This window comes from Arvicanthis niloticus, chromosome 25, assembly GCF_011762505.2.
Source record: "Arvicanthis niloticus isolate mArvNil1 chromosome 25, mArvNil1.pat.X, whole genome shotgun sequence".
NCBI lineage: Eukaryota > Metazoa > Chordata > Mammalia > Rodentia > Muridae > Arvicanthis > Arvicanthis niloticus.
Genome location: NC_133433.1, coordinates 21770788 through 21782868, shown reverse-complemented (window position 1 = coordinate 21782868; position 12081 = coordinate 21770788). Strand labels below are relative to the sequence as shown.

Sequence of the window (12081 nt, the reverse complement as noted above, 5' to 3'; positions counted from 1 at the left end):
CAAGTAGGAAAAATCACTGGATTCTGTCTTGTGTCTCAGATGATTTGTTCGTTTTTACATTCACATAATCGTGAATCACAGTGACACATGATGTTTCTTTTAACCAAACTCTGCAGGACAGGGGACACAGGGTATGTTAGCAGACAATATGTCCCATACGGAACTATGTGATGGCCTGGTGCAGGCCTTTTCTAGAAAACACACATTTGCAATGCTGTAGTCTCAGTCAACCACGCAGGTATTCATGATGTCATAAAAAGCCAAGGCCAAACTTCTGCTCTGTCAAAAACAATCAAAATTATGAAAAGAGTAGAAAGACAATAGATTCAAAATTCAATGACTTTACAATTACACACAATAGAGGCAAGTACCTCGAGGGGGAGGCTGCTGCTGTTGACCTTGTTTCCAACACAGAAGAGACCCTTCTGTTACACACCTAGCTCTCTGAAGTAGCATTTAACATAAAGGCAGCAGCTTGGAAACCATTGATCCAGAGGCTCAAGTTAAAGAACAAGGACCCTCGTCTGTCTTTGTTTTACAGAGCTGTTAGCTTTCTCCTGCTTCAAAGTGAAATCGACATACTGTTTGCTTTACACCAAATAAATTCCCTTGTTGCCTAAAGGAACCAGTTTTCTAGATTTTATAGTTACTTGTGACTTAGAGCTTATCTATGAAAAGGTCCACTATAATGTAGAAATCCTTTGAAAGCCATCTCGGGCAGAGGATGGGAATATCAATGGTGTAATCTGTGACTTTTGCCTGAGAGCCTCATACTGCAAAACTTGGAAATAGTATATTATTTACATTTATTAACCTCATCTTTTTTCCTATCACAACAAAAACCCTTAGAAAGCTGACTATACAAACTGATAAAAATGAACTTAAACAAAAATTAACTAAAACTTAAATCATTCCAATCAAGATACAGGGGTGAATATGGTGTATACACACACACACACACACACACACACACACACACACACACACACGAATAGTCTTTATGGAACCCATCACTCTGTACAATGGAGGCATGCCAATCAAGAAAAATAAAACAAGAAAAATTGGTTATGGTGGCAGTTGAAAGGTTGAAGCAGGAAGGTTACCATGAGTTTGAGGCAAGTCTGTGCTAGGTGTGACTTTCTGGCTCCAACAGGAAGTGAAGGGAAGAAAACGCAATGGGAAAGCCAAGTCCAGAATGTTAGCCATAATAACTCACATGCTGTTTCATTCCAGAGAAAAAGGACAAAACACAGTGCATATCACATGTCATTTTCAATCAGCACTTGGACTTGTGCAGCTCATAAAACAGCGGTGCTTACCTCTTCGTACACCTTCTTGGCACTGTCGTTGTCTCCCATCAAGAGGTATCCTACGCCAAGGTCGTTTTTTAAGGTAGTGTCACTAGGGAACAGCTGAACTAGTCTCTGGAGGGTAAGTAGAGAACCTCTCATGTGACCTAGTGTTGGAAAATGATGAGTAGGATAAAAAATATTATGAGAACAGATCATGAGAGAGGATTTAGCAGAGCCTGAAGAACTCCTTACATCTGACTTCCTCTATGAACGGATTACTAAGTCCTGAGCAGCACAGTTATAGTGCTATCTGTAATTGTTCTATGTAGATGCTAAATACCAGATCAATCATAAATTGTAAAGACATACTTATTTTCTGAGTCAATTCACATTTATATATTTTTTAATCTTAAATGTCAGTTACCAATTCTGCTGAGACAATTTTGGGTTACTAGCTTTAAAATTTTAGATGGAGTGTAGATAACAGAAAGCCCGAGTTTGGGTTGAGCGGTCAGTATAAAAGTTAAATGGGCACCGAGGGACATGACATAGGCTTCACTGTGGATGCCTTCTCTAACAGCAGTAACTTGTCTCTAGGTACTGATCGCACAGAAGAGACATTTTCTAGTACTATGGGAGCCTCTGGTGGATGACAGGCTATGGTGCACTACATGGCTCAGAAAACCCAGACTGCTGTTCACTTGGAGGCTTAAATAGAAACTATCTGGGCCCACTGTCATTGCTCTTGGTCACAATTACAAGTTGGAAAAAACAAGCTGCAAATGGGCGCAGAGTGAGTGTACTATGGAAGACTAGCATTTGTAAAAACCTACCTTGTAGGGATTAATGCCTGCAATTATTTATTATTAATTTATTATTATTATGAGGAGGCAGCAGCAGGTTCAGTCAGCAAACGCAGCTGCTGCTTAGCTAACGGAAGGAAATCTGGCCCGTTCACTCCATGGTCTGTGCCCCATTGCTGGGGAACACTATTCCAATTAGGACTCACGGTAGTTTGCCCAGGCAGTCCTTCCCTCTGTAGTGCAGGCAGCAATGGTGCCAATAGTGCAGCTACCTCCTGCGGACACCTGCTGCTCTTCTTTTCACACCTTGTCTGGATCCCCTGTTCTCCTGTGAGGCAACTCCATATCCCTGCAATTTTAGGATCTCTGTCCAGTTGCCTCAGAGCCTTCTCACATGACCTTGTCTCATTCTCCCCTCAGCAGAAGAGACTATAGTAAGAACTGAGGGATTTCTGTGGGAGGTGAGACATCTTCACGAGACCAAGAGACCTCAATCTCGGGCTGGGAGGCAAGAGAATCTCTTGGTATAAAAATTGAACAAAAACAATCCATAACTCAAGGTTGAATAATTATTTTAACAAATTCTCAAAAAACCTCCCAAATTAATGTGAAAATTCACAATGATTTTTGTATGTGTTTATATGCATGTGTGGGTGTGTGTATAGAGGCTGGAGGGCAACCTTGAGGGTTCTTACTCAGGAGCTGTGAACCATGTATGCTTGTCTGAGAAAAGCTCAATGACTGGAAGGCAAGCCGGCCTTCCAAGCATGAAGAAGACCTGTGATACCCAGAATCTAAGCAAAGGCCACACATGCTGGTGCCGGCGTGTAATCCCAGTGCTTGCAAGGCAGAGACAGACAGATCTCTGGGACTAACAAGCCAGCCAGTCTAGGCTATGGGAAAAGCTCCAGGCCAGTAAAGATCCTGTCTTTAAAAGTTAAGGAGGAATGACATCTAGGTTGTCCTCTGGCCTAGACATTCGTAGATATTTGCTTCTGTACATGTATGCATTCACTTGTTTGTGCACAGACAGATACACCCATCCACAACCACCTCATATACACACACACATGTGCATGCACACAATAACTGAGGCTAGGATTGGTTGAAGGTGGAGAAGGTGTGTTTAAGACAGACAAGTTACGAGAAGCCAAAAGGCATGCTTCTTCCCAGGAACCTTGACTTTGAGAAGGCATCATGTGGCTGCCGCTGAAGGGGGTCATGTTCCACCTCTCACCAAGTTAGCGCTTCCGCTTCTCACCTAGAAACTGCTGTCTTTCTGACCGTCGCTTCAAGCTCAACTTCACCAGGTCTGTAGGAGCATCAGGCAGGTTGGCTGCCTCCTGGTAGGTCTCGATGGCCCTGCGCAAAACTTCGTTGCTTCTCCTCTTCTCTGCCAAGTCATCTTCACACTAGAGGCAGCCCCCAGACAGATCAATGTTCCGTTACCTCAGTGCTTGTCATTTCCCCCAGAAAGCCAATGACAGTGAACTTTTAGACATGCTTTTTCAAAAGACCATTGACTTTTTCTTTATGGAATGATACAAACAAAAGAAAGCAGGACAACTGTTGTTTCAATAACAGGAAGAAAAGTCTGCTGCTGAGTTACAGATGAGAAAGAAGACTATACGATCAAAACAACACTCTGTGGGGCTCATGGCGATGGGCATAATAACATTTGAGAACATGAGACTTACAGGACTCTAATCATGGTCTCTTCTTCTATTTGTGTGCCCAGTAACTCATTCACTTCACCCATTAATTAATTCATTTAACAGCTTTTTCGGGGCTCAGACCATTCTACCTATGTGTCACCCTAATTTGACAGATTGGGGTGAGATCTTTTCTCATTGTGCTTTGATATAGGAAGAGACAAAATGACAAATACAAACAAAGGTGCTGTTCATGGAAACAGCAGATTGATGGATGCACGTAGAGTGCAGAATGGGGAAATTACTGGTCTAATCAAGACAACTGGGGGAGTGTAGAAGAGGGGCCAGAGTGTAAGGCTATGGGGAAAGAGCTCTGAAGGCAGAGAGGAAAGGATGAGCTGTGGCTTTCTAGTACAGCGAAGAACAGATGAAAGGCTGCAAGAGTGGAGAGGAAGAGGGAAAGGAGGAGGAACGGGAGGAGGGAGGGAGGAGGAGGGAGGTGTCATCAGGCAATTCAGTCCTGGTAAACTATTGAGGATTCTGAACTATTCTGTGATGAAAAAGATGAGGGTTTTTCACACTTGTAGTATCTTGAAGGGAGCCGAGGGCTTGTGTAGCAACAGTCCTGAGAACAGCCTGAGAGATGGGCAGAAGTGGGGAAGCTAGGCAAGAAGCCAGGCATGGAGGGCAGCTGTTTGGGCTAATGCTGCTGTGATGAGTGGTAAGAAGAGATGAGATTATAGATTCATCTTGAAGGTCAGTGCCAAGAGATCTACAGATGCTGTGAGTTTAGTATAAGAGACAGAAAGAGAGAGGATGGCTTCAGGGTGTGTGTGGTATGAGTGCCTACCTGACTGAGCTGTCATCCTCTGACAATGAGAAGATAGGACAGAGACAGGGCTTGGGGAAGCATGGAATCAGAAGTTTAGTCTTTGGTACACTCAACCAAATATTAAGTGGAAATGAACGCTCAGAAGGTGAATTTCTGGGTGTGGAGTTGGGGAAAAGTTGGTGTTAAGGACACACACATAGGAGCTGTCAGAGATGGAAGTGGTATTTAAAGTTAACAGGCTAGAAGAGTCAAGAGTGTAGACTCAGGAGAGTTCCAAGGACTAAATCCTAAAATTATCCAACGTTTCAAGCTCATTGGAGTTTAGAAAGACTCGTTTTCTCCAACAGAAAAATGGAATATGGAATGAGTTACATAGCAAGAAAACAACAACAAAGCAATGTCCCAGAGGCAAGTCTGGACACAAAGGTTGTAAGAGAAAGAGAAGTAGGCTCTGAGTGACCACCAAGTTGGACAAGAGGAGGGTTAAGAAGAGAACGTAAAGGCCTTGTAGAGCCTCGATAGCCTGCCATCACTGTTTCCATGGGATTGTTGAACACATGCACCAAACTGGAGCAGCATCAAGAGACCATGGGGCAGATGTTGAAGGGCAAGCTTTAATAGAAGCCAGAACATATGTGTGCAGGTAGATGGGGATGGGAACCCAGCGAGAAGTCTTAAGGATGAGATAGTACATCAGATTTCTCAGTGGATGCAAAATACCCAGCAGAAAGGGAATTATCTAAAGACAAAAAAAGAGCATACAAACATAAGAAGTGGTCCAACGGGACAGAAAGGAGGGGGACAGCATAGTTCAGACCTGCCAATGGACAATTGTACGATATCAGGGCAACTGTGTGACAGGGTAGAGTCTCTGGATGCTTTTATTTCCTACCAAAATACCCCCAAATTCATAACTTGAAACTGAGAATTGGGAATAAAACACCCATAAAAGAGACATAAAAATAGGGGGAATGTGTAAGATTACTAGCTCATCAGATTATACATTTACTTCATTTAAAGAAAAGTAATAGCAAGCCCATGCTGAAACTATTCTATGAAATTTTTATTCAGGATATGTAAATATAATCATGATTTAACATAAACTGTGTGCTGGGTTAATATATACAATCTGAGGATTTTGGTGAGAAAAATCCTCTTATCTCTGCCTTCAGGTGACAAATAATTTGTAAAAGCCAACACCTGTTGATAAAGACATTTGTGAGAAAGTTCTCCTCAGAAAACAGCACATCTGTAAAGTACTGTGATAATACGATTCCTTAGGATAAGGTTCCCAGGATGACAAGGACTCAGTGGAACCAGTGAATAGACATGGACTCATAAGTAAGAAAAATTAATGACACAAATAATCTTTCCTTGATGGAAATCCACACCACACCATTCAGCTACTGTTTTGAATCCACAGTAGGCTCACCAAGCTGATTCGGCTCCCAGGGCAGGAAGTTCCATGTCTATAATCCATCCTGGCCACACATCCACCCACCAGCTATTCATACTAGCTTGTCTGCTTAACTATCAGCTTCTTGGCTATCATGAATTATATGAATATTGACAGATGACTGAACAGAAACAATGTCCCTGAGCTGAGTGAGGTCTCTGGACACCACCAAGTGAACCCTTGCTGCTTGGAGTCTGCAGAGCTACCCAACAAGACCTGAGGACTCTGAAAGATAAGTGGCAGGACAATTCTGGCCTCAATAATTTTTAGAGACAGGCATGGAATCTCTTAATGTCAGACAGGAAAGAGAGAAAGACATGCAATCCATGTGCCCAAGACATCTCCTTCACACAATCTTTTGAGGATGGACTAACTCACTCAAACTTCCTAGGGGTCATGTCACTTTGGACCTCAGAGCCACGGATGGCTTGTGAAAGATAATGAAGTGAATTCAGTTTATAATTTAAGAATTTTATGTTGCTCACTGTTTAGGGAACTTGAGCAAAATTGATTTTCAGAAAGATGCATTAACAATGATGTAATCAGTGATACTTAAAAAATATAGACATTATAGTTTTATCAGTGATACTTAAAAAATATAGACATCATAGTTTTACTTGACTTGACACTGACTATTTAGTATCTGTTGAGGAACTGCAAAGAAATTAGTTAATTTGCTAAGTGAGAATGGGAAAAGACACAACTTAGTCCTCCTTAAGAAAATCTGTCTACTTTTATTTTTTAAAACTCCGATAAATTCAGTTTCCTTTAAATTACTTGATTAAAATTTAATTTATCATGCTTAACTTTTGTTTTATGCCACATTAGTGTTAATATCAATAACATCTGCAGCATAATAGCTTAGAGATTTAAAAAAAATACTGCCTGAGGCCCACATCTCAAATTCCTCCTGTGAAAGAAGGCTGCGCATACGGCGGAGATCACCACATTCCAGAGGCTCCTGGAACCGTGATTAAAATCACATACAGAGAAAACTTGCAAAGTACAAAACATTTTTGCCACAATTAACACTTGCACAACCCTTTGCTCTCCTGTTAGCGGGCTTTCCATAATCAAAGGACTTGACATCAGTGGCAAAGCACATCACTTGTTTGGACATTCTGGATCTTAGCTATGTAGTTTTTAATGGTTAGAGGAGTATGGTCCAATTAGTTTACCAAAACCACACAGTTGCTAAGCAATAAACCCAGTTGGTACCAAGGACAAGAAAAATTTATTTGTATTAATTGTCTTACATATTTAATTTATGTAAATTTAATTAATGAAAATTTAATGAATTAGTCTCCAATGGGATAAAAAGAATCTGAGCGTCCTTCAGTTCAGAGCAAGGCCCACTGTCTCCCTGCAGATGTTTTACTACCTGTGAGGGTCACACACAAGGGAATACCATCTGCTTCTCCTTGCTCCACTAACTTCTGAAGCTTCCCTGTGACTGGTCATTGCCTACTTCCCCGAGGAGGCCTGCTGGGCTTTATACCTGACAGATTTATTCACCAGCTCTGGCTCTACTCTTGAGTCCCAATTCCACAAACCTCGTGGTCTCCTTGATGTAGCCACATGGATATCTAAAAACCATTGCAACTGCAAACTCCAGATCAAACGCAAACTGCTCATTTCCGCCTCTCTTCAAACCCGTCGTTCCACTGGGTCAGTTAGCTGGCATTATCTTCTCCTCAGCTGTTCCCAACAAACCAGGAGTCACTGGTCAATTCTTTTCCCCTGACCCTTCCATCTAGAGTCCTTTCTAATCTACCTCTGTCCTTGTCCCCCTCCATGGCCAGCCCACAGTCCACACCTTCTACCAGGTCCCATGCACAGCACATTTTGACTGCCCCCTACTTTCTGTGCATCTGATTCTGTTCTCATAACCCATTTCCAACTGGCAATCAAAGCAATCTTTACAAAAGTCACCTGCACATGTAATAGCCTGCAAAGGCATCCTCGGGCACGGAGAATAAGAGCCCTGAGATGTCGCTAGTGTCCCTGTCTGCCCCATGCCCTCAGCATGCCTCTCTTTCTGTTCAGCTTTCTGATGCCAAGATAGTTGCCCTGACAGCTCTTTTCACAACTCTGACACATCTCAGCTACTACCTCCTGCCACAGTCACTCATGTCACGTGCAACCAAAGCTCTTCAAGTGTGCTCTTAGAACCCCCACTGCCTTCTTCTTTTGCCTACAGCATGCATTGTTAGGTAATATGACCTAATATATTTATTCATTTTTAATACTTTGTAAGATTCCATAGTACATTCATTTATAAAGACTTCCAAGGGTTTACTCAAATATTACCTTCCTGATGACCCTTTCTCGTCATGGTAACCACCTCACATATCCAGAGGATGTTTCCCATTTCCTTTCTTTTTCCTAACAGCCACCACTTGCAAGTCTATGCATAGTACTTCCTTACCTTATCCAACCTCTTTCCTTCACAATGGAGCTTTGTGAGAACATTTTTGCTGACGAACATATATCCAATACCCAGCAGAGCCTGATATACAGTGGGCTTTCACTACGTTTCTTTAGAGTAAGTAGCCCTCAGGTGTTCCTCGTGTTATATTGGAAACATTTTTAAATTGACTGTGTTGTATACCAACACCTCAGAAAATTACTGTGGCTTGCTGTCTGAGAGAGTGCAAAGCAGCTTGTGCTTTTATATGCAATCCATGCATCCCAGAGCCTGGCCTCTTCTCTCTGGCCCCACAGCATAGGAAGCCACATCTTTTGCCTTTGTCATGCCAGAGTCAGATGCTCAGATATTAGAAGTCATTCCTGTGGTCCAGGCTTACCAGTATTGTTCAAACCAGGCAATCCTGGGCTGGACACTCCACCTCCTCTTACTTTTCTCATGGAAAGCCCCAAAGGATCATATTAAACCTTCCTTCTGGATCTGCCTTCCGTTCCTATCATATTTCTCATGGCAGTGTCCAGGGAACCCGCTTCCTATGTTTAGGTCAGGAAGAGAACAAACCATTTTATGTTGAACCATTTCTGTATTCTCTTTTGTGTCCGTATCTAACTATCAAACAACTGCAAACCACACATTGCCAGCACAGGTGGGTTCATGAAGTTGCAGGTGAGTGTGGCAAGCCTTGTGACAGGGGTTGGAAGATGACAAAACAGAGAATAGGAGGTGACTGGGAAAGAAAGGGAAGAGGGGGGTGGCTGGTAAGACATGAGTCACATCATAGAAACTGTCAAGAAACAAAGTGCTATCCATGCCACATTTCAAAAGGTCTCTCTAAGGCAGATTTATACTCTTCAGTCACACAGCAGAATCTAAAAGTTCCAACGAGGCTGAAATCAAAACCATGAGCAAATTCGAATAGAAGGGAGATACACTGACCAATGGCAAGATAAGTCATCTGGATGTTACGGGACTCAGCACAAAGTATTGAAACAGCCCTAATAAAATGGCATTCCCCCCAACCCTGGGGGTGTAGTATATACTTGGGAAACTGACTGTATAGAAATTATAAAACGAACAAATGGAAAAAAAAGCAAACACAAATGAGTGAAAAATCCGATTGTATAGAACATGTGAATGCCAGAATAGTATTCCAATGAGATGGGCCTGGGGTACCTGCGCTTTGCCGTATCTCGCTCGTGGGCTCTGAGGGTACTTTCGAACCAATTCTTCAAATGCATTCACTGCTTCCTCGATTTTACCCTGTCAGGAAGGCACAACTGCATAAATATGATGTCACTGAATAATGATATTTAGATTTGTTATTTAATAAGTCATCAAAGAATTGTTTAGAATTCTTTCTGAGTGCTAAACAGAATAGCCCACTTAAGATACAAACAGACAAACAAACAGAAAAACAAGCTATGTTAAGTAACAAACATAAAAATTTAATGAGTGTTAGAGTCTTAATTTTTAAAAATGATGTGTGCTGATAATGATGAAAAATGAACTTTGTTGAAGATAACCACATTTTCCTCAATCTACAGAGTCCCCACTTGTTTACTTAATGAGGATGTTTATGTTATAGGTGGGGGTAAACACTACTAGCAGCAGGATGCCTTGGGCCTGTCAGAGGCACGGAGGTATCACCTTAGCTTTGAAGTGTCTGGCAAGCAGGAAGAATAAACAAGGAGGGTGTGAGGGCCACTTGGCCATACACTCTGGTGGAAGTCAGGGTTGATTTGGCTTGTCTGGCTGAGTGGAACACATGACTGCCTCTGTGGCATGCATGAGCTCCTAAGTGCCTTCTCTATGGTTCTTTAAAAATACCATCAATTTCCTATGGGGGATGTAACAAATTACTGCAAATTTCCTGGCTGGAGAAATGAAAGCTGAAACTGGGTTTGTGATGTTGGAATCAAGGTGTCGGAAAGAAAGGCTCCAGGGGAGTCTCTGTTCATGCCAAACTAGCTCCCAAAGCTGTCAGCATTCCTTGGTACATAGCTCCATTGCTCTAATCTCTTCGGTCTCTACATGGTCTTTCTTTGTATCTGACTGTCTGTTCTTTTGTCTGGACCAAATCTTTGTTTGCCTTTCAGGAAACAACACATTAGGGCCCTTTCCAAACTTTTTCCATGAAAATCATACCTAGAAAGACCCATTTTTAAGATGTTTCCAAGGTAACCTTTATAGATACCAGGAAAACGGGATTATCTTTTGAGGAGATCATTTTTGAGTCTACCAGTGTGGGCTTAGGTTCCTGTGCGTGCAAGGCCATACCAGCATAGTTCTGGTGCCTTAAAACAAGAGAAATTTGTTCACTCACAGTTCTGGGCAAGTAGATGTCAAAAATCACTTTTTCTGGGCTAAAATAAAAACACCGCTAAGACCATGCTTTTCTCCAGAGGCCCCAGGGGAAGTCCACTTCTTTCTTCTTGCTGATGTTTCTTGACTTTGTGGCACTCCCACTGCCATCAAATTCTCTCTGTGTGGCTCATTCTGTATCAAGTTCCCCTCTCTTAAGTAGACATGACTACACTTAGGGACTAAATGGAGACTCCAGTATAACCTCAACCTCTAGATTGCTGAGGCAATCACATTTGAAGGACCTTCTCTTTGAGCAATGAAACCGGTACAGAGTCCAGGGATTCCAGTTTGTTATCTTTTGGTGGACCCTCCTCAGCTTATTTCATATCCAACATTAATTACCCAAGCCACTTTTGTGGCCATTGTACTACTAACAGACCCAAAAGCAGGAGTACCAGATTCATAACAGATTTTACAGTGTATCATTCCTCTTAGGCAAAGTAGTAACCCATTTTGCTCTACTAGGCATCCTTTGGATCACCTCAAGCCACGGGCTGGCTGATTAACATTGAGAAGCACCATAGCTGCTCAGATGCGAGTTGACGGTAATGTTAATGTGTCTGTTTTTAGTCAGCGTCTTCCCTTCAAGATCTTTCCTAGTTCCTAACACTGCTACTCAATACAAATACTGTATGATTTAAAAACATACAGTATTTATAATGGATTGCCTAAAAATGATCTATCCTGCACCGTAGTTTACTTAGATATGGACAGATCACTGGAGCAATGCATACATGAGCCATGCTGTTTTTGCGTGAAGCCAGATGAATGGTAGAATCCACTGGAGTGATGTGGGAAGCGTGGGATCAAGACTCTTCACTACCCATCCACATGTACAGCAGAGCATTGCATTATGGGTTTGGTGCAGACAGCCATTACAGTGAACACATATTCTAGTCACTTCTGTTTCTCTCATTCTGCCTGCAAGGAAGTAGAAGTATTGTTGTCTGTAGCATGATTCAAAGCCTATGGTGTGCATGACCTTTCCTGTTTTCATTTTAGTGTGGTTTTGTTATATTTTCTTAGTATCTCTATTTTCTATAAAACAAACAAACAACCTACCACCACTGATAACAACAAGCAAGGAGAGTAAATAACCTACCTTTTTCCTTAAAAACCCTCATTTATATTACTGTTACAATAATTTCATTATAATATAATACTATTACAGAAAATAATTCTAAAAAATAAATGAATGTATTTCATTAGGTTATATCAACCCCTGTGTGTGTTGGGGGTGGCTTTAAAGGAAAG

The 12081-nt window shown here is 41.9% G+C and overlaps 1 protein-coding gene across 10 annotated transcripts in view; it reads right to left on the bottom strand.

Annotated features, from left to right (window-relative positions):
• Asph (aspartate beta-hydroxylase) overlaps positions 1–12081 on the bottom strand; it is a 200437-nt gene that overhangs the window by 60629 nt on the left and 127727 nt on the right. For all 10 annotated transcript variants that reach the window (XM_076924217.1, XM_076924210.1, XM_076924213.1 and 7 more), the window contains 3 exons: positions 9637–9723; positions 3357–3507; positions 1320–1456 (listed from right to left, as the gene is read on the bottom strand). In XM_076924217.1, the coding sequence (XP_076780332.1) occupies positions 1320–1456; positions 3357–3507; positions 9637–9723 (375 nt within the window). The remainder of the gene's footprint in view (positions 1–1319; positions 1457–3356; positions 3508–9636; positions 9724–12081) is intronic.